The following is a 23279-nucleotide window of genomic DNA, read 5'->3' as shown; positions in this document are numbered from 1 at the left end:
CCCTACACAGAGCATCTGTAAAGTTTATCTAGGTTCCCTTGGGCAACTTCAGCAAAGTTGCCCAGGCTCTGTTTCACTGGCTCTTCACTATCGGATGGTAATGACTGATTGTTGATAAGTGTTAAAGTTTAATTGCTTTGTCAACATCTTTAAACTACACCTCTCTATATCATGATATCCTGGTTCCGTTGGCAGCTTGTTCAAAGAGCTGTGATGTGCAAATAGATACGTACTTGAAATACTTAGGATCGGTATTAAATGATCTGACAGCCAAAGCTGTTAATGTTGACTTGGTGTAGATTATTTTGGATAGTGCAGTCTAAGGAAGTTACTATGGAAAGGCTCAGACAAAGGGGAAACAGTGGTTTCTAAAGTCCTGAAGGTTGTCTTAGTGGAAATTGAGAGTGCCTCACCAAATTCCAAAATATTAGGGCCTATAGCATGAAAGGTAATTTTGGACTAGTGGAGGGATGTACAACTTGGATCTCTTTGTTTTTTATGGAGTGGCATAGCTTTAAGTGTAAGCGTATTAATTCTAGATCCATGATAATTTTTGGAAGACAGGAGTGTTTGAGTTACATGACTAAATTTTGAAGGCTATTGGAACAGTCATTAACCTCTTCTCTAAACTGCACTTTTGCACGAAGGTCAGACAAGAGTCTTAATTCAGTGGGTCATTTGATCTGACCCAGGAGGCCTCATCTAAAACAAGTTTAAATCAGTACTTTATAATTTCAGGTTTTTATTCTGGCAAGTTAATTGAGTACTTAATGAAGACCCATGTTATACAAATTACTTTTACTTTTTCTACCCTGTGAGAAAAACCAATTGGCTAGTATTTATTTTGCTCATATGTGTCTTAGCCATTATAGGGACTACAAGAGAAAGCTTTGTCCATGCTTGCAGAATTTATAGTCTGGCACATCTGCTTAGGGTGTTGTTTTTCATCAGTATGAAAGGCCATAGTAACACTAACACAGCTGTGGAGTGGGAAATACCACAAGGTTAAACACCTTTTAAATGCTTTTGGAAACAGCTTTGGAATGTGGCACCTTCACTAATCATCATTCACTCATATGAAATACCCTTTACATACAAATCATATTTAAAAGCCTTATATAAGCATTAAAATTTACCTTATCTTAAAAAAGTTTCATATTACCCTTCCCTCTGTGAATACATATAATTAAGGAAAATTGCTTTGTTAAACAAATACAACACAGATGTTTAAATACCTACTTTGTGCTTTTATTACTGATAGAATGGTGGAAAAATGAATATCTCTGTTCTTACAGAACTTTTTTTTTTGGTGGAGCAAGGCAATTAAAAATAAGCAAGGAGGGCTTCCCTGGTGGCGCAGTGGTTGAGAGTCCGCCTGCCGATGCAGGGGACACGGGTTCGTGCCCCGGTACTGGAAGATCCCACATGCCGCGGAGCGGCTAGGCCCGTGAGCCATGGCCGCTGAGCCTGCGTGTCCGGAGCCTGTGCTCCGCAACGGGAGAGGCCACAACAGTGAGAGGACCGCGTACCGCAAAAAGAAAAAAAAAGAAAAAAAAAAAGCAAGGAAAATATCAGATAGTGATGTGTTATGCAGAGACTTAGAACAGGGTGATGTGATAGAGTGATTGGGTGGCTGCTTTAGGTTGGCAAAGAAGTCTTCTCCAAGGAGGTGAAATTTAATCTGGAATATGTGAAGGAACAGATTTTGGGGTGATTTGGAGGAGATGGGGGACATTTAAGACAAGGAACAGCCTACAGGCTCCAAGGCAAGACTATACTTGGTGTGTTCAAATTACCAAAAGAAAGCTTAACTATACTTTCATGCTTTTGTTTAAAAGATAAAAATTTGTAATGAAATATTTCAAGGAAGACTTCTTCTTCACAAATCTCCATATACATATTTTGTCTTTTCTAGCACATCTTGCACATTTGAGTTGAGAATATGATACTTTTAAACCGGAACCTTCACCAAACATCCTGGAATTTGTTTCTCCACCTCCTGTATTCCTATCATCATGAATGACTGCTCTGACAAAGAATATGTCATTGGAGCACACCTTCAGCTAACAGATTTCTTTTTTCATAGTTATTTTTCAATTCACTAGAAGAAAAGCAAGTTATGGTATATATTAGGAGACCTGTTTCTTAACTTTGACAGTTAAGAAAATGAATGTTTCCAGTCTTACTACATTCTCAGTCAGCTGTCCACCATACCAAGAGCCTTGTGGCTCTGAGTAATCATTAACTGGAAGAGCGCATCGCATTGGGAACTTAGGAAAGCTCTCTTTAGTTGGCATTTTAAGGAAGAGGTTGTTTATTAGCTCTTTAGGATATTTATCATGCTTTGAAATATTTTAATAAATTTTATTCCATAAGATCCAACTTAGGTTAGGATTTTTGCAGAAATTTTATTCCATAAAATTTATACTTGCATCAAACAAGTATGTTCTAAGAATCATTCACTTAGTAAATACTTGTTGAATATCTGTGCTTTACACGTTTCTGAGAAATGCAAAAAGGTACAGTTCCTGCTTTCTGACAGCTTATAGGAAGAGGGGTCAGACAGGCAAAATCATTTAATATTCTATTGAATTTAATTTCTAGCTGCTCCTCCCCCTCCCCCTCCCCCTCCTTCCCCTTATACTCACGGAGAGTCTCAAATCTTCCTTTAAAAATATCATTTCTTTCCTCCTTCCCCTTCCTTAATAGTTTTGTAGAGTCAGTAGATGAGAACAATTATTTGCATTGATGTATTTGTTCTTGATTTACGAAAAGGGAATCTATAGTAAATGCTGACATACTGTATTTTACATTGTTGCTGCTACTGATTAAACACATAACCCAAGCAAGGACAAACTCTACTATTATAAAGCTTAAGGACCTCAGGCTCCAGTAGTAATAACTGACTCTTTTTACAGTTAGAGTAGGGTGTGAGGACAGAGGGTCTCAAAGAAAAATGCATGTTTAAATTACGTGCTTCTCAGATGACCCCTGGAGCCCTGCAATCTGAAAATATTTAATTTCCATGCTGTTAAAATAATTTGGCTGCGGCAGTTGCAGATCTCCAATTTCATTGCAACTTGAACGTTTGGGGTCTTTCAACTCATGGATATAAGTTGGATTAAATAGAACAACTTTGTTAAGCTAGATGAACAGTGATTATAAAAAACCAAATACAGAAACAGTGAAAATAGGACAAAATTGAGGAACATGACCTTTGGAATATCATCGGAGTAATATTGGTTTAAAGGATTAAAATACTTTTTCTTTAAGAATAATGGCAATAATGATGGTGATATTGATAATGATGGCAGAAGTGGCTTACTGTCAAAATTTTACCCCTCCAAGTAGGGTTTGTTTGTTTGTTTTTTACTTGCCTCCTTAATAGGTGACATTTATGGGGGGAAAAAAAAGATGTGTACTGAAAGGATCAGAATTGTGTTAGATAGTCAGAAAACATCTAAAGATGAGTCAAAGCCAGGCAGACCCAAGAAAAGTGATAAACAGGGAAGATTGGCAGAAGTGCCTAAAATATTTGGGATTGAAGAGATACCTGTTTTATGTTGGTAGTTAAGGACAGATCTAAGAATTCGTTTGTGAAAGAACAACAAAGTCTCAATTTCAGATATAATTTTAAGTATTTACTTTTATGATTATGCAAATAATATATTTGCTTTTTAAAGAAGACACTAAAAAGTATTTTAAACTAATGTTACCATAATTCCACCACTCAGAGATAACCAGTATTAACATTTTGGTGGGTTTTTTTCCTTTTTTTTTAATGTCTGCATGTAAGTGTGTTTTTCCCCTAACACACCACAAACATATTAGTAAATTATGCTTTAACATATTTAAGGGCTATAATGCAAATATACCTCTGGATGCTAGGGTTTTTTCTTTTGTTTTCGCTATTATAATTTTGTTATAATATTATAACATTTTGATGAACATACCTTATACAAATCTTTGTTTTCATCTGACTTATTTTCTTAAGAATAGACTCCTAGAAGTGCAGTTAGTAGGTACAAAAGTATAAATGCTGAGGCTAATAATGTGTTGTCAGATAGCTCTCCAGAAAGATTATTCTATATTATTCTATACTTCTGTGGGCTCTTCTCTCTGTACCCTTAACATATCTTTGAATACTGCTTGCCTTTATTATTGACCAGTTTGTTAGGTTGAAAATGATATATTTTAATAGCTTCAGAAATTCTTGGTTAGAGTAGCTTTAATTTCTGAAAGAGGATTTGAAGTCTTTTTTTTTTTTTTGTGGTACGTGGGCCTCTCACTGTTGTGGCCTCTCCCGCTGCAGAGCACAGGCTCCAGACGCTCAGGCTGAGTGGCCGTAGCTCACGGGCCTAGCCGCTCCGTGGCATGTGGGATCTTCCCAGACGGGGCATGAACCCGTGTCCCCTGCATGAGCAGGCGGACTCTCAACCACTGCGCCACCAGGGAAGCCCGGATTTGAAATCTTTGGGATATTTTTTTTTCTTGAGTGATAAGAGAGTGAATGAAATGTGTAGGCATTGGACTTGGTAAGAGTAATTATATTTAATGATAGGAAGTATTTCGTCAGAGTCAGTCAGAATTGAAACAAATAGGTTTGACTAGAGAATATTATGGTAAGTAGAATGCTGAAAGATTTGAGGTGATTTTAAGACACTTGTAATGGCACGAGGAGGGTGGAGCTTGGAAAAGCTTTCAGAAATGCACTGCATAGAATTACCAATGGGTTCTTTGTAGGAGAGAAGCGAGGTACATGAAAAACTAATATGACCGTACAGGAGACTCTGAATTAAATGTTAAAAGATAGGTACATAAGATGGATTTCTGCTGCTGTTTTTCCCCTCTCTACTTTTTGAAATCTGCATTCTTATGAAGTCTAGAATACATGGTGGGTTTTGCCAGGTCTTTCTACTCTTTCTCCCAACATTCCAGTCGCTTCTGCTTTACCAATTGATTGTTGGAGGCAAAAATCACACTGAAGGAGTAGTTCTTGCAGGCAACAAGAATTTGTGAGACACTGTGCTTTTTAGCTGAATGACTTCAGATGGTCCCCTCATCTTTACACTGTCCTGATTCTTTCCTTCTACAAATGAACCCATGACTTCTGTATACCACTGCAAGAAAATCACTCCTGTTCTTCTTTGTTTTATCTTCACCCATATGCTCTGTGGGATGTGGGATGCACCTTCACATTTCTAAATTTCCATATAGATGCACTTCTCACAACAGAGGTGTTTTACCTCCTGGCTTGTAACAAGGCTGTTTTTTTTTTAATGTTCCCTGATTCCAGTGGCAAGTTTCACTGTGGTTGATGTGCTCCCTTTCATTTCATATTCCTTCTTCCTTAGAAAAGTAAAGAATTTAGGAGTTTTGTGGATTTTAGCATTTCATCACCTTTCACAGAGGATTTCAAAAGTACAAAAACAAAACAATTAGTTTCTAAAACCAAAACACTGGTTTCTAAACTGTAGAAAAATCAACCTTACATTAACATTGAAATTTCTTATTTTAAAGGGGCTTCACATTTGTGTGTGTTGAATCAAGGATAAAGTGAAGTGTCCTACTTCTGGAACTCATACTTCTAAAGTTTTCTGACAGGTAGCTTTATTTCTGGAGGAACAGCTTGGGGTTGTGCAAAAGCACTGGCTTTCCTAAAGTTTTAAAATTTTGTGACTTAATTTAGAACATGAGTTTATTAAAAGGTAAAGAAGAATGGTTTTCAAAAAATTCTTTTTTCTATAGTTTCAGCTCTCAGCCTTTCCGTTAAATTTCCCTTCACTTATTTGTAAAAAGGATGAGTATTTTTAGTATACTGTCCTGGCACAAATCCTCCTTATAGGCTCAGATTTTCTCAGCGATGACTAATGCAGTTCAGCTGCTTCCAAGTTCTACGTTTCATTCCCTCTTCTGCTGCACCTCCTCTTCCCCCCTGCAGCTGGTTTGTTGGCAAAGCCCAGATCCTTTGATAGCTCTCAATCCCAGCATTACCCGTCAGAAGGATTTAACCCTGCTTACCTTTTAGGCTTTCTAATAGCCACAACTCCTATATCAAAAATCTGCATGACTGCAAAGTCCCTAGTTAGGAATTACTTATAACCTTCCTCCATTTACCATATAAGCTCTACCTATGTTTTTCATACTGATGGTTGGATGTCATTAAAGCAGTTGTTTATTGCTGTTTTTAGGTCTTCAGCTGTTGTTGGGACACCTTCTCTATATTTTCAAAGTAACTGATGTCATTTCATAAATTGTTTACTATACAACTTACATTAAGCACTATATATACAGGTTGTTAAAAGAAGAAATTTTTGAAGTTACCTTCAATTTAGGAGACAGTCTCTATCAGTAATTTGATTTATATAGTTTCATATCAGCAATCAGTGCAGTTTCTGCTTTGGTGTGTGCAACTGCTAAGTTGCTTCCCACTGTATGTTGTCAAAACAGAAGCGTTATGTTTTCAACTCTGCTGTGTGATTTGGATGTTGACTAGTTTGCAGCCTGGGAAAAGAAACTGCTTTCAAGTCTATTAGAAAAGAACAGGCGGCTTTACAAATGGCATTTCCTCCTAGCCTTCCATTGCATTCATTATCTGTATGGGTGGAGGATGGCTGCACTGGAAGCATTTCACTTGGCCCACTCCCAGGCAGCACCAAGTGTGAGCCTTATAGGGATCTCTTTAGGTTGAAAACTCATCATTTCATGTTTAAAATGCAGATGGTTCTTCACTTTCCCATGCTTCAGATTAATTGTTGAGTACATATATCTTCCAGTTTTATCCTGTTTTTATTCAGGTTTTTGTGTGTGTGTGTGGTATGCGGGCCTCTCACTGTTGTGGCCTCTCCCGTTGCGGAGCACAGGCTCCAGACGCGCAGGCTCAGCAGCCGTGGCTCATGGGCCCAGCTGCTCCATGGCATGTGGGATCTTCCTGGACCGGGGCACGAACCCGTGTCCCTTACATCGGCAGGCGGACTGTCAACCACTGCGCTACCAGGGAAGTCCTATTCAAATTTATGTGGTCTTAAATTTCATTTACTGGCAGCTCAAAGATGGAATTCATTTTAATTTAAGCCATTTAAGAAATGAAGATTGCCTATTAGAGTAAGAAAAGCTGAGTCCAAAGGATAGAGAGATGACTAGTGAAGACAAACTGGACAGTATTTGATTGCTTCATATTTAGTATTCTTCTAATTCTGTTTGGGGACTAAAAGTATTTACTGTAACAAAATGTGTGTGTGTATACACGTGTGTGTTTGTACATCACACATATGTAGTCAAGAAAAAGTAATGTTTGGTAAGAGTGTTAAGTATTCCATGTACTTTGGTAGTTAATGCACCCAGACTATTAAGCTGTTTCTTCTCTCTCCCCTCTCCTATGCCTTCCATCATCCCATAATAATATGTTACCAAAGTAAGTATGTCAGTGAACTGAGGGCCTTTGAACAGGTACAGTTGCTGTAGGTGAAACATTTATAAACTAATGTATTCCAGATGTCATGGCCATGAGGAATTCAGTAAGCTGGATTAAGTTGCCAAATCTTGTTTGAATGGTGGACTAAAAACTATAAGCATTGGACTGAAGAGAAACAAAGCAAATTCAAACCAAAGCTTTATGATTGAGATAGGAGGGCAATTTCAAGGGACTGGATGAAATGAAGTGTACTCAATGAATTTTGACGAATACCTTCTATGTGCCAGGCACCGTTCTAGGTGCTGGATGGTGGTACAGGGCTGAAAGACTGACAGGCAAAGTTTGTGCCCTAATGGCATGCTAAGACATATATAGTTATAATTGCAACAGTTGTAATAAATGCTCTGTTAGAGCTGTGTAGGGGGTGGTATGTGACCAAGTGCACCTAATCCAACCTGAAATGGTCGAGAATGGCTTCCAGAAGGAAGAGGTGATATTTAAACTGCATTTTAATGGGTGACAAGGAGTTCCCAGGCAGATGAAGAGAGGGCATTCCAAAGAGAACAGCAGAGGTAAAGAAGTAAGAGGATATGTGGTACATTTGGAAATAACAGCTTTCTGTTGTTCAGGGTACATGAGAGGTAATAGAGTCTGAGCCTGAAAAGCAGGGAAGAACAGCTTAGTTTATCAAGGGCCTTATTTGCCTCATCTTGATTTTAAACATGCTAATGCCTTGATCTGTTTTATATTTTTAACAAAAATAACTGATCATATAAAGAACATATTATTAAGGGACAGGGAGGGTCAGCAAGTAAGGTTTACGGTGAACAATGGTAAGGCCCACATTAAGACAGAAGCACTGCAGAGGGTTGAAGAGAAGTTATGGTATTCAGGTAGTGTTTTGAAAGTAAATCTGAAGGAGTTTGGTGATTGATGGGATGTAGAGGTAGGACAAAGAAAGAAAATAGAGTAACTCTCAGGCATTTGACTAGAAAAAAATAACTGTCTGGTGCCATTTGCTCTGAAGTACAGAATATGAGGGAAGGTTTAATGGAGTGGGCAGGAAGGCAGAGAGGGTTTGAGGTAAGTTGAGGGCAAGGTGTCTGTGGGGCTTCCAGATGGGGATGTGTAGTCCTGAGATGATGGCTTAGGTAGAGAGCTGCAGTGGCTGGTGAAGCCATGGCTAATATAGCCCAAGGAGAGCCTACAAAATGAGAACTATTTAAATAGGGCCGAAGGTAGAACCCTGGAGATCACTAACATTTGTCTGGTAAAGAAGAGTCCATGAAGAGAATGAGAGAGCAAGCAGTGAGAGAAATAGGAAGAAAGCCAGCAGTGGGGCCTCTTGAAAGCCAGAGGAGAGTTTTTAAAGAATAGGTTTTTTGGACTTCCCTGGTGGCGCAGTGGTTAAGAATCCACCTGCCAATGCAGGGGACACGGGTTCCAGCCCTGGTCTGGGAAGATCCCACGTGCTGCGGAGCAGCTAAGCCTGTGCGCCACAACTACTGAGCCTGTGCTCTAGAGCCTGCAAGCCACAACCACTGAGCCCGCGAGCCGCAACTACTGAAGCCCGCGCACCTAGAGCCCGTGCTCCGCAACAAGAGAAGCCATTGCAATGAGAAGCCTGTGCACCGCAACGAAGAGTAGCCCCCGCTCGCTGCAACTAGAGAAAGCCCGCGTGCAGCAACAAAGACCCAACGCAGCCAAAAATAAATAAAATAAAATAAATAAAAATTTTTAAAAAGCTTTAAAAAAAAGATTATGGTTTTTTAAATTGCCTCCATTACTATAGTCTGGTCTTCTCTTTTTAAAAGTTCATTATTATTTTTTTTAAAAATCAACTTACTTTCTCAACTCCATAAATGGGGTCTTTTTCTTCCAGATCTGAATGATTCTATTGGCCTGGTATATGAAAATATACTGATGACACCCAAGCTTACAGGGTCCCACAGACTTAATAAATAAACTGAGGGCTTCCCCCGTGGCACAGTGGTTGAGAGTCCGCCTGCCGATGCGGGGGTCATGGGTTCGAGCCCTGGTCCGGGGGGATCCCACATGCTGTGGAGCAGCTAAGCCTGAGCGCCACAGCTGCTGAGCCTGCGCTCTGGAGCCCGCGCCACAACTACTGAGCCCGCGTGCCTGGGACTGGTGCTCCGCAACAAGAGAAGCCACCGCGATGGGACTGTGCGCCGCAACGAAGAGTGGCCCCCAGCTCGCTGCAGCTAGAGGAAAGCCCGTGCACAGCAACGAAGACCCAACGCAGCCAAAAATAAATAAATAAACTTATTAAAAAAAAAAAGAAAAGAAATACACTGAGTTTCCAGGTTGAGAGGAGGTAACGATATTTACAGTATTATTGTGGAGGCTCTTTTCTAGTTTCAAGATTAATGATTTATGTGTTAAAATTTTGAAGAATGGTGAAATAATTCTTTTCATGTGAATGTCTCAAAGTGCTCTATAAATGATAATTCATTAAACCAAATGTTTTAACACTTAACTTCACACTGTATTTGCTCATTCACATAAGAGCAAGCAGCACTGGGCTGTCAGTATTGTGCTGGTACACAATGATAGCAAAATTGACAATGATAAGAGGAAAATGTATGTAAAACTCTGTAACTGGAGCTTTGTGTCTGGAGCAGCAGCTGTTCCATGACTTTCTGCATTGTTTGCCTTTAGGTGCTCTAAAACCTTGTTACTCAAAGTGTAGTTCAAGAATCAGCAGCATCAGCATCACCTGGGAGCTTGTTGGAAATGCAGAATCTCAGGCCCCACCCCCAGACCTACTGAATCAGTCTGCAGTTTAATAAGATCTTCAGGTGATTCCTATTCATGTAGTTTGAGAAATACGATTCGAAAGAATAAATAGACCTAAAGGGTTTGTACAGTTCTTTAGTAATGTAGCCCTCTAGCTATGAAAATGGTAAATTTCATAGTCTCAACTAGGACAGCAAATGTTTTAGATATGGGTATCATGGTTATTAGTTGCTATTGTATTTTCTTTCCCCAAGTCATTAGATGGAGATTATAAATGCAGATTCTGGAGTCAGATTGCCTGGGTTCAAATCCTGCCTTTGCCAGTTGTACCCTATTTCCCCATTTGCTGGGGGGCAGTCCCCACCTGCACACTGACCCTTATTGGACATGTAATTGAGCTACAGAAGCGCTTTGGGATGTGTGTGTGTTTTCATTCTTGTCATCAGTCTTACTTACTGGATTCATGGTTTCTTGGTCCTAGATGAACCAGCAGTTATCGAAAAGTAGATGGAGCTTGGAAAACTTTACAACTTTAGTAAGGAAATGCTCTTACTAATGAATAATTTTCAGCTTCACAGAAAAAACGTCTACAAAGATTTAAAAGTGGTGGAAAATCTCATTGACTTATAACATGCTAAGAAATAGTGGGGATTTTTACCAGCAGGGGTTGGAGAATTTTACCAGCGCTCTGACCTTGTTTTCTACAGGGAGCAGCTGGCATTTTATGCTATGTGGGAGCCTATGTCTTCATCACTTATGATGACTATGACCACTTCTTTGAAGATGTGTACACTCTCATCCCTGCTGTGGTGATCATAGCTGTAGGAGCCCTGCTCTTCATTATTGGGCTAATTGGCTGCTGTGCCACAATCCGGGAAAGCCGCTGTGGACTTGCCACGGTAAGTTAGTTCTTCACTGATCGCATGTGTCATCATAGTATGTGGGAATATCCATTTGTGTTACTTGCTTGAATTGAGCATGAAACTCCATTTTCTCTTTGACTCTCTTTATAATTGGAACAGAATTAGCACTTGTCTTAAACTTCTAGCAGTTCTCTCAGATAATTGCTTTTTATCAAGAGAGTATTTAGAGTTATTTTTTCATTTGTATTTAATTTTTGACAATGTTTCCTTACATTTTCCTTACAGTTTGTCATCATCCTACTCTTGGTTTTTGTCACAGAAGTTGTTGTAGTGGTTTTGGGATATGTTTACAGAGCAAAGGTATGTTGTCTACTGGAATGTATATGTTTTAAAAGGTGGCTTAAGTGTTTCAAGTGAAATAGAACAAACTCATTTTGAGAGTAAACATTTTCTTTTGCCTGACTTCACTTTAGCCACTGCTTTGAAAATGTAAGGATAATTAGAAATTATATGTTAGGACTTCTAGTCTCATTTAGTATAGCGAAGTGTTAATTCTACTACTGTCCTAGTTTGTAGGTAGTTTTCTTTAAATGACCATAGGATGATCTGCAAATGAATAGTTGGTCAGCTGAGAACTTTGTTCAAATTTCCTCAGCCTATAGATTCCCTATATAGATTCCCAGATTTCTGTTTAGAAAAACTAAACTGAGGATTTCATTTTCCATGGCCTCTTTAAAAAAATGCGTTGGTTCTGGACATAGAAAAAGGTGATTGGGAGTTGTAATCCTGCAACTTGTTCCTGAGGAAAAAGGGGTCCTACCAACTCAAACACTAAGGCAACTGTTGCCAGCCACTCCCTTCTTGCCCCTCTTTCCTCTTTTCTGGTCATTCTTCTTTCTTTCCCCTTTCCTTTCTATTTTGCCTGCTTTTGCTTTCCATCTACAGTACCATTTAAGGCTAAACAGGCTGCTTTAAATTAATTTGGGGATAACTATAGAGCTGTTATAAAGGCATAGTAGAGTTATTCTCATAGTAGGGTTATTCTCTTATGATTTTGAGTCAAAGGCATGATATGCCAATTTAATATTCAACCATCGCTACATAAGGTACCAGAGAGCTATGCCAAAAAAAGAATGCAGTGGATTATGCCCCTACCTATGACCTGGTTATGAATTTTATAGTCTTACCATATCACTGATAAAATTACCAAATAGGTCTAATCATCTTAGAAGGGTAAGGAAAATCTGGTACAAGCAAACTTTATTAAATGACACTTTAGTTGCCACTTGGCAATACATTATGAAGAGTTTATTTCCTGTCTTCTCATTCACATACATTGAATTGCAGCTCTTCATAAGGTGCCACTTTTAAGGACTGATTTTTTTTTTTTAACCTGCTGATTACTTTTACATATTTGCCCAAGTCTAATTAAACGTTAAATAAGTAAAATGGAAATAATGTTGGTATTTGTCCCAAAAGTATCTTGTGGGGGCTTTTTAAATTGTTTAATTTTTACCTCCTTTAGGAAAGGAAAATGAGTAGGTCTTCTGAGAACCCACTGAAAACTTACTTGAAAAAGAAGGTGGTCTGTTTATAAGTTAGGACACCTATCTCAAGGCTCAACTGCTTTCTCCCTCTTGAATAAATTGGTAGCCTGCCATCTTGCGCACAATCTTCTCTGTGATTGCTTTTAATCTGTGTGATATAATATGTCTGAAGTTTTACCTGAATCTACATGGAGGCAGGAAGGGAGAAAACTTTTTTCTTACAAGAAATTCACGGAAATATCTTGCCACTTTGCACACATGCCATTAGGGCATTTTAGCTGGAGGCTTGACTGTTACTTTTATCAGTATTTTTGAGGGACTGAATTATTTGTTTTGATTCAGGTGGAAAATGAGGTTGATCGCAGCATTCAGAAAGTATATAAGACCTACAATGGAACCAACCCTGATGCTGCTAGCCGGGCTATTGATTATGTACAGAGACAGGTGAGTTCTGAGGCTAATTTGTTTTTGAGGACCAATCACTGTTGAGCAAACATTAAACTTAACTCTGTTACTATGTAAATTAGCAGTATACATTTACAGCTATGGTTAGCTTCGTGATGAGTCCAGTAATCTTTTTTTTTCAAATGGAGCTACACATGAGTTGTTAAACTAAATGATCAATGCTATTTTTTTTTAATATAAATTTATTTATTTTTTGGCTGCCTTGGGTCTTTGTTGCTGTGCATGGGCTTTCTCTAGTTGCAGCGAGCAGGGGCTACTCTTCCTTGAGGAGCACAGCTTCTCATTGAGGTGGCTTCTCTTATTGCGGAGCATGGGCTCTATACACTCGGGCTTCAGTAGTCGTGGCACGCGGGCTCAGTAGTTGTGGCTCACAGGCTCAGTAGTTGTGGCTTGCAGGCTTTAGAGCACAGGCTCAGTAGTTGTGGCGCACAGGCTTAGTTGCTCCGCGGCATGTGGGATCTTCCTGGACCAGGGCTCGAACCCGTGTCCCCTGCATTGGCAAGCGGATTCTTAACCACTGCGCCACCAGCGAAGTCCAAGTCCGATAATCTTACCTTCGCCCTTGAAAAGTTTTTTCCCACCATTACCTAGTCACAGCCAGATAAGAAGCATCTGATTTTCCCTTAAAAATAATTAGCTAAAGAGGTAATAATGGAAGAGAGGTACGTGTCACAGGAAAGTTCAGCATCCAGATGGACTTTAGAGGAGGTGAGAAGTCTTCATATACCTTGAGAAAGCAAGACCAGAAAGGATACCAGACAAAACCATTAAAAAAAAATTATTGTAGACAATTTGAAACATACCTGAAGGTAGAGAGAATCATACAGTAGATCTTCGTATCCATAAACCCACCTCAAAATAGTCAGCTTTTTGTCAATCTTGTTTCATCTATTACTCCCACATATCGTTTGCTAGATTAACTTAAAGTAAATCCCAGACATTTCAGACAAAATATTTTAAATACTTTGTCATTGGAAATAATATTTAACTCAGGATTAGATGTTTAACAGGCAAAGTGTAAAGATTTTTCTTAGCTGTAAACTACCCCTTGTGGGCAATATGATTTCTCAAATGGAGGTTCTAGAGCCACTAATTAATTACATGTGGCTATTTAAATTAAAATTAAAAATTCAGTTCCTTAGTCACACTAGCCACATTTTAATTGCTCAATAGTCCCATGTGGCTGGGTGCTACCATACCGAGCATACACACACAGAACATTTCTATCATTGCAGAAAGTTCTGTTGGACATCACTGGTCTAAAAGTAGCTTAAAGCTCTTCAGTGCATGGAGCTCTAAAGTTCAGCACAGGGGTATGTGTTCTGTGACGAGTAATATCTCTGTTCTCTTCTCTGTTAGCTGCATTGTTGTGGAATTCACAACTATTCAGACTGGGAAAATACAGACTGGTTCAAAGAAACCAAAAACCAGAGTGTCCCTCTTAGCTGTTGCAGAGAGACCGCCAGCAGCTGTAATGGCAGTCTGGCCCACCCCTCTGACCTCTATGCCGAGGTAAGTTCAATTTCTTGGCCAACACTTGAATCTAGCCTGGTAGCTTTTTTTCTTGGTGAATTATCTCTACCTGGAACTTCTTTTCTACCTTCTTTTACTTGTCTTTAATGCCATTTAATTTTAATATAAATTATTTTCAAGTGCATTATCTTTTTCCCCTCTTTTAGTTTCTGTCATTTCCATTTCTGCCAGTGAGTAGTAATATGTGACCTTGCAGCTTTCACTTTTTAAAAAGACTAATGAGGATGACTTTGGGTGTTTTAGGGGTGTGAGGCTCTAGTTGTGAAGAAGCTACAAGAAATCATGATGCATGTTATCTGGGCAGCACTGGCATTTGCAGCTATTCAGGTAAGCACAGCTAGCCAAGGAGTTTTCAGAGTGTACTGATTCTCTGATGGCAACCCTGAATGGTTTTAATCACTAAGTGCAGTTAATCTTTGTGTATATAGATAACTTGGAAGTGATTGAGGTACCAGACACCAGTTTCCAGCACCTTCCATTTCCTGTCTCTAGACATAGACCCAGAATGGTCCCAGAAACCAGAGATCTGGATGGGGGAACCATGTGCGAGGGGACTCCTTATCTTATTTTCTTGACTTGATTAGTGAGTGACCTGTTCAGAATACAAACTGTTGTCATAATGTATTCTTGGGAGGTACTTCAGTAGAACTTCACAGAATTAAAAAAAAAATCAAACTGCTGTATTTCAGCTTGGAAGTGGAAAGTTCTATTTTAATCTTTTTTAAATTTCTCCTTCCATTTCTTCCTTTTCTGTCATCAAGGGTTTTATATGTTCACATACATAAATCAAGACTAGTGGCACTACACTAGTCTCTTACAGTAACGGGAGCAATTTTATCACTCTACAGGAAAGACCTTTAATTAAAAACTGAGATTCTAACCTCCCTTGTATTTGTGGACTTAGTTTTTTTAGAAGGACTGTCATCAAGAAGTCTGTTACACCACTTGGCATATTTGGAAATGTACCATGTCTTTCTGGTAGCTGAGGGGACTTGTCCCAGCTCCTACCAGTGAAAACAGTCTTTTTCCCCCTTAATAAGAGCTTGTACAAAGTAGCTGGTAATTGTTTTAATTACCTGTCACTTTATCAAAAAAAAACCCATACACATCCTTTATCCCTCATACCCACATAAAAAACAAGTAAGAAAGATGGCTATTTTTCTGCCCAGTATAATCTACATTCCTAGTTTCTCGGGTATATACATTATATCTTAGGGATTCTGTTAGAGGATATTACAACTATTTGAAAATCCTTTGCATCAGATCTAGTTCTCAGAGTATCCTTTAGTGTTCTTTTAGTATGTTCTTGAAACATGCTTCAGGTCTAGAGAATCTACTTGAAGAAAGTTTTGATATCATTTAATTGTTAGAAAAACCAACATAATTGCTAGTTTATATGTAAGTTGCTTGGCTTGTCTGCTTTCTGTATATTTGAACAGAAACTAGTGTATTGAACAGGAAGTGCCTTATAAAATGGCAAAAGGGTGAATGTTTACTTTGCTGATAATTCAAAGAGCTCTGAAATGATGCATTAAAAAGCCGATCTCTGCTATGGTCTCTGCCCTTCTAAGCGTTTACTTTTTGGCTCAGCATAGCAGTAATCTGTTGATCAGCAGGGGTGTACTTCATATTTTCTTTGTGTAAACACATTCATTTAGCTAAAAATAATGAAACGTGAGGGAGGTCTCTTTTCTCAAGTGAAATCCTGATCTGTGCATTTTTAATGATTTTATGTGTGGTAATAAAGCTGCATGTATTAGCATGCAGCAAAAAAACTTTAGAACTGTATGGTGCTTTTGATCATGAAATGTGCAACATGTATATAGAAGACTGATGAAATCAACACTTTAGATATGTCCCTCATCTAGTTAAGCTTATTAACCAGTCAGATATTTCTTCGTTAAATATTTTTTAGTGGGGGCTAATAACTATTCTAACTAGTCTCTTAAGTATGCCTTCTCATATGCATTTTATACTTAAATCACCCTGACTTAAAAAATGGTTGATGAAGCTTTGATGTTTTCAGTTCAGCAAAACTAAGTCAGGGATTCAGAGCTTTTACAGCCTCAAAACCTAGTGGTTTTGAAAATTTAAAAACTGGTTTTAAAGGGAAAAACATCCATTTGAAATAAAAGAATTTTCTACTTTTTCTTTTAAGAGTACCTATAAATGTTTAAACTTTTGATATTCAAAATCTGATGTAGATTGGTGCCATGTGTGTGGAAAACCTGAATGAAGGCAGAAACAACTCAAAGAGCAGGGAGGTTTTATGCTTGTATACTTACCCCGATAGAGAAAGAGCTAGAAGGATGCTTGGAGATTCTGCAGTCCCTGGTTTTAAAGGCCATGAAAATGAGGGAGAGCAAGGATAGCATGACTTATGACCATCACTAAAGCTTGAACCCTGTCTCCATGTGTACTCTGCCTCCAATTACAAATTGAAGAATTAAGATTCTCAGAAGATTAAATTCCTAAATTCTGTTATGAAATCTGACAGCAAATTGACACTTAAACTGGTTAGAATACACAATGTAAGAGCATTGAAAAATGATTAGCACTTTTCTTCAGGTTCTAAAGTGGGGAAGCTCTAAGAGCTATCACAGAAAATTCAGTTTTAAATAATGGGAAAGATTGATTTTTGGTAGTGTTGTGAGTATCAAAAATATTTAAGCATTGTCTCCTTTGATTTTGAGTGTGATTTGTGGTACTAAATATTAAGCTACATTTCATTGATGTTCTAAGGCATAAAGGTGAATTTAAGAAGAAATTTTCCCATAAACTTAATTTACCAGTAAAAGCCTCTTGTTTGGGCTTCCCTGGTGGCCCAGTGGTTGAGAGTCCGCCTGCCGATGCAGGGGACGTGGGTTCATGCCCCAGTCCGGGAATATCCCACATGCCGCAGAGCGGCTGGGCCCATGAGCCATGGCCGCTGAGCCTGCACGTCCGGAGCCTGTGCTCTGCAGCGGGAGAGGCCACAACAGTGAGAGGCCCGCATACCGCAAAAAAACAAAAAAACAAACAGCAAACAACAAAAAACAAACAAAAAAAGCCTCTTGTTTGAGTGTTGGTCATCTGTGGGCCAGTCTAGCCCACCACCTCTTTTTGTGTGAGCCCCACACATTTTATGTATTGTCCATGACTGCTTTTGTGTTATGGTGACAGAGTTGAATAGTTGCAGCAGAGACCAATTTTGTCTCTTGGTTCACAAAGCCTAAGATATTTACTGTATTGCCCTTTATGAAACATCTGCCCACCCTTGTTCTAGTCTTGTTAAGTGGTCTGGGTTTGGGTAGGACCAAAATTACCAAGAAAGAAAAACCTGAAACCTATGAGAGAATGAGATTTTAAAAATTTTGCTACACCCATTATACTGTTAGTTTCTTAATGAGCAAGGTATTTCACTTCTTTGAGAGTAGCCAGCCTCTTAAATGAACAAATCATCAGCTATAAATTTTATATTTCAACAGTCTGGTGATAATAAACTCTAGGTTTTGATTTGGCAAGCTCTTAAGTTTCAGCTGTGTGTAAGGCTCTCTGCAAAGGCAATATGGGGAAAATGGGAATTGTCAGTCTTTGGAGTCTCACAACGTTGGCATGTCCTTAAGATGGAATGATCGAGAGCAAAATTTCACAGAGAACTGGTTCCCAAGGCCTTGTTGCTTTTTTCTAGTCTGTATGCCAAGTGTGAAGGAGGTTGAGACTGTTATTTCCTTCCTGCCTCTTCTGACTTTTATTTTAATCCATTAAAATGAGTTAAAATACGTAAATGAATAGCACTTCAGATTGGGCCCCCAGATAGTTAAAATTGAGTGGCTTGATTCTGAGAGTCATTTTTAAAAAGTATTTCAAGTAATTCTTCCTTAAAAACTTAAAACCAAAGCTTGGGAAGCTAATTCTTGAGTGGCTAAGATTTTTTTTTTTTAATTTTGGGGAAATTAATCTTAATTGTTAGCTTCTTGAAAATTTCTTAATTGAAAAACCCATTTGATAAAATTTTCTTCAAAGATACAAATTTAGTAAGAGGTAAGCCTCCCTCTCAAGTCTTGACCCCAGTTCTCGAGTCCCCCCTTGCAGAGGCAACCACTGTTCCCAGTTTCCTGTATATCCTTCCAGAAGTAGTAGACAAGCACATAAATATTTTTTATGCAAATAGAAGCTTATAGGATGCACTTTTCTACCTTTCTTTCTTAAGATAGTTGTATGCAACCTCCAGTTTTGAGAAACAATGCAGACAGAATCCTGTATGCCTTGCTCAGTTTCCTTTAGTGGTTAACATTTTGCAAAACTATTACATATCACAACCAGGATATTGGCCTTGATACAATCCACTTATTTTTTTTAGATTTCTCATTTCTATGTGTGTATTCAATTCTGTACAACTTTATGACCTGTCTGGTTCTTGTATCCATCACCATAGTCAAAATACTGAACAGTTGCAACACTACAAGTGTCTGCCTGATAACTCTTTTATAATTGCACCCACCTCTGTCCTATGCCCCCTCCCCCATACCCTGGTAACCACTAATCTGTCCTTCATATCTAAAATTTTATTTTATCATTTCAAAAGAATCATAAAAACAAATTAAAAACAAATTAATATGCTACTGTGGCAATATAGTATTCCATTTTTTGGACATACTTCATAATTTATCTAATCTGCATTAATGGGCACTTATGGAAGTGTTACTATTACAGAAATGCAAGTTGTGAATTTCCTCTGTATATATGGCCAAAGTCTGTAGCAAAAAATTTGTAGTCATGAAATTGAGGGGTCAGAGAATATGGATGACTTTTTGATAGGTATTTCTAAATTTTTCTCAGAAAAGAGTGTTTTCAGTGTGCAGTTCTAATTACCTTGTATAAAATACCTACTTCTCCATAATGCCACCTACCTAGTGTATCATAGAGCATTTTAGTCCTTGGCAGTTTTTTTAAAATCACCACTTGCTTATGTATTTACTAATCATTTTTTGCAGTTGCTGGGTGTTATATTTGGACTGAGTGTAGATTAGTTCTCATGATGTGACTGCGACAGGGGAAAGTTTCATTGCAAGAAATCACACTGGAGCTAAAATATTTGTGTGATATTTTAAAATCTGTTTTTGGAAAATTTCAATAATTGATGAGATTTTAGTATAGCAAAGCTTTGGATATGGACCTGTAATACTTAGTGATGAGGTTTGCACTATAAGAAGTTATTGTGTAGGGCTTAATGTTTTTTTTTTAAATTGTAGTATTTAATGTTCTTAAACAGACTCATTTCCAAGCATGAGTAGGGTTTTATCAAATTTATTTAATTGTTTTTAAATCAGTGCAAGTTGATTTAATTGAAATTAAAGTCAGGAAAAAAAGGATACTTATTTCAGACCCCATTTTGAGAATGCTGACTCCTTCGGTAGAAGTTAACCAACTGAAAGGAATGTGAGGAAGTGGGGATAGGAAGAGATCTTTTCCCCAAGCTAATCAGTAACTTCAGAGCTTAGCATTTTTATTGCTCAATTTAACATTGCCTGGGAACATAATTGTGTTTGATCTTATAGCTGTTCTAAGAATGTTTTGCTGTACAGTGAATGGAAATGTATTTCTTTAGGAATTAGATACTAAACATGTCTAGAATTGGCTTAAGATATTTAGTAAACTTTCAGCAATATCCACTTTTAAAATGTCTTTAAGGTGCTTTGCGCTAGTAAGCACTCAGCAAATATTGATATAATGAAACTGATGAATTCAAGCAGCAAGTATATATCCTGAATGGGTAGAATAGAGGCTAATAAATAAGGGCAGAAGTTGGAGAGTGTGACTTTATCATGGAGAAATCAGTTTGAGGACATCCTTTTTCTCTGTACATGTGTCTCATTAGTAATCTTCCACTTCAGACTTTGAGAGTCTTGTTTATGGATCAGGTACACTTTGTTGAAATTAGATTGACCCCATATGTACAGAGGGCCCTGCCTTTTAAAAATCAAATAACTGAGACCTTTCACTGTCTATGAAAAGTTAGAGCAGCAAATTTATTTAGCTCTTTAGTACCTGTTTATATTTTGTAAGAAGCCAGGTCAAAAATTCTAGAATTGTTTCTTTTTGTTTTTTTTTTTTTTTGGTACGCGGGCCTCTCACTGTTGTGGCCTCTCCCATTGCGGAGCACAGGCTCCGGACGCGCAGACTCCGGACGCGCAGGCTCAGCGGCCATGGCTCACGGACCTAGCCGTTCTGCGGCATGTGGGATCTTCCCGGACTGGGGCACGAACCCGCGTCCCCTGCATCGGCAGGCGGACTCTCAACCACTGCGCCACCAGGGAAGCCCTAGAATCATTTCTTTTTAATCCAGCTTAATCCTCTCGTTTATCCAAAATAACATGGCACTACTATTCCAGTTTGCTATCACAGAAGGATTAGGCCTTATTAAAATAAAATGATGAAGGGAAAGTGACCTTTAAAAAGTAATATGTATATAATACCACAGAGCCAAACCTAGATTTCAAAAATAGTAAATAATTGTGGAACAAAAACCTTTGAACTATACTTTTTAGTATCAGGATTGGTTTTCCCCCATAGGGCTTTTGGGCTACTCATGTATTGGGCTTTTCACTTTGTGGTTTGTTATAAAGTTTATCTCCCTCAAATCCAGATGCTTAAAAACACCACCATTAGGGCTTCCCTGGTGGCTCAGTGGTTGAGAGTCCGCCTGCCGATTCAGGGGACACGGGTTCGTGCCCCGGTCCGGGAAGATCCCACATGCCGCGGAGCGGCTGGGCCCATGAGCCATGGCCGCTGAGCCTGCGCGTCCGGAGCCTGTGCTCCGCAACGGGAGAGGCCACAGCAGTGAGAGGCCCGTGTACCGCAAAAAAAAAACCAAACAAAAAAACCCACCACCATTAAATTTGCTCACCATACATAGTCTTGATCATTCCACTCCCTAGACCTTTGCTGTTCAGTATTGTAGCCACTAGCCACATATGTCTAAGTTTAAATTAATTTTAATAAAATATAAATTGCAACTCCTTAGTTGCACTAGTTACATTTCAAGTGCTCAGTAGCCACACGTGGCTAGTGGCTGCCATATTTGACAGCTCGGTATAGACTGTTTGCATCACTGCAGAAAGTTCTTTCATACAGCACTGCTCTAGATTGAGATGGGAATGGTACTAGGAGAGACTTGATTCTCTGCTGGCTTCACAAATTGTTCTTAGGTGTGAAGCAGGGAAACTAAAACTTGGTACTTAGCTCCTAAAAAGATAATGTATTCATTTGAAATTGCTTCGGTTATTGTTAGTGCTTTTTTGATGATTTGAGATCTTTGAACTTAGAAACAGTTCCATTGCCAACAAAGAAATACGCACTTGCTGTAAGAGGGTTTTCAGCCTTTTTTATTTTTCCATTGTTGTTTTCTTCCCACAGCTGCTGGGCATGCTGTGTGCCTGCATCGTATTGTGCAGAAGGAGTAGAGATCCTGCTTATGAGCTGCTCATCACCGGTGGAACCTATGCATAGTAGAAAACTCAAACCTGAGCTTTTTTAGTCTTGTTCTGATTTGGAAGGTGAATTGAGCAGGTCCACTGCTATTGGCCTCCTGAGTTCATTTAGTTAAAGCACACGTACACAGGTGTCGGACAGAGCAGTTTGGCTCTTCACGTGTCCACCTTCTTACCTACCCACCTGTGAGTTTCTTTTCCCCTGTTCTAGCTGACTCTCCATGTCCGTAAGTGTTTAAGTACGGTGGTAAATGTTCTAATCTCAGAACCATTTGCGAGTTGCGTAGCGTGGTAGAATTAAAGGCGGACATGAGCCTGCTTCTGTTACCTCCAAGCAGTGATGGGACTGCTGCTGAAGTATCACCGGGTCCTTTCAGTCTTCACAACGGAGAACTCTTGGCCAAAGGTTTTTGCGGGGAGGGGGAGACAGTCAGCTGTCTGGTTAAAGTTAATACCAGATGGTGCCCCTCATCAGTGTCCTTTTAAAAAATATATACTATAGTTCAGTAAGATAGCAACCGTACAAAATGGCTAAAATAGATTTTAGAATCATACAGCGTGTATCTTGGTTCATCTTCAAAATCAGACTGATCTTTGAAACTAGCGGTTTTTAATCAAAACTGGCTTTATAGGAGGAGTGTAATGTATGCACTACTGTTTTAAAACAATTAGTGTGAGTGTGTGCGTGTGTTTTTTTGTATGATTGAGCTCATTCATTGTAAGTCTAAACTCGTTAGAAATAATGTACCCATGTAGACTAGCAAAATAGTATGTAGATGTGATCTCAGTTGTAAATAGAAAAATCTAATTCAATAAACTCTGTATCACCCCCTCAACATGTAGGTTTTAATTATTTGGAGATACTTCAATCCCAGAGCAGCAGTATGTTTTAAATGTTGGTGCTATCTGCAGTTCATTATGCTTTGCATGTGTTTTAATTATATCTGTTGCTAAATTCTAAAGGCCTTGATATTCAAAAAACTACAGATACTTTTCAGTCCAGTATATCCCACAAATGTGGAGCACCTACTGTGTGCATGGCATTGGGGATACAGTGATGGTGCTGTCCTCTTCAAGGAATGTGGAATGCTAGTATCAGAGACACATACAGAAGCAGATAATTTCCATACAGTGCAGTGATTGTAGTGGTAAAAGAATGGGAGCCCAAAGGAGGTGCCTGGAGAGGTCAGAGGCAACTTCCTGGAGGAGAGGCCCAAGCCCAGAGGCT

The 23279-nt window shown here is 38.8% G+C and overlaps 1 protein-coding gene across 3 annotated transcripts in view; it reads left to right on the top strand.

Annotated features, from left to right (window-relative positions):
• The window catches only part of TSPAN3 (tetraspanin 3), a 25896-nt gene extending 2971 nt beyond the window's left edge, over positions 1–22925 (top strand). Inside the window, exons 2-7 of one of the 3 annotated variants that reach the window (XM_007469160.1) lie at positions 10879–11070; positions 11320–11394; positions 12924–13025; positions 14406–14558; positions 14823–14906; positions 21978–22925. In XM_007469160.1, coding sequence (XP_007469222.1) covers positions 10879–11070; positions 11320–11394; positions 12924–13025; positions 14406–14558; positions 14823–14906; positions 21978–22070 — 699 coding nt within the window. In that variant the 3' untranslated portion in view covers positions 22071–22925. The remainder of the gene's footprint in view (positions 1–10878; positions 11071–11319; positions 11395–12923; positions 13026–14405; positions 14559–14822; positions 14907–21977) is intronic. The other 2 variants (XM_007469162.1, XM_007469161.1) reach the window with 2 other exon arrangements.
• The last annotated feature ends 354 nt before the right edge of the window (positions 22926–23279 follow it).

This window comes from Lipotes vexillifer, unplaced genomic scaffold (genome assembly GCF_000442215.2).
Source record: "Lipotes vexillifer unplaced genomic scaffold, Lipotes_vexillifer_v1.1 scaffold103, whole genome shotgun sequence".
Classification (NCBI taxonomy): Eukaryota; Metazoa; Chordata; class Mammalia; order Artiodactyla; family Lipotidae; genus Lipotes; species Lipotes vexillifer.
This window is presented reverse-complemented; position numbering and strand designations above follow the sequence as displayed.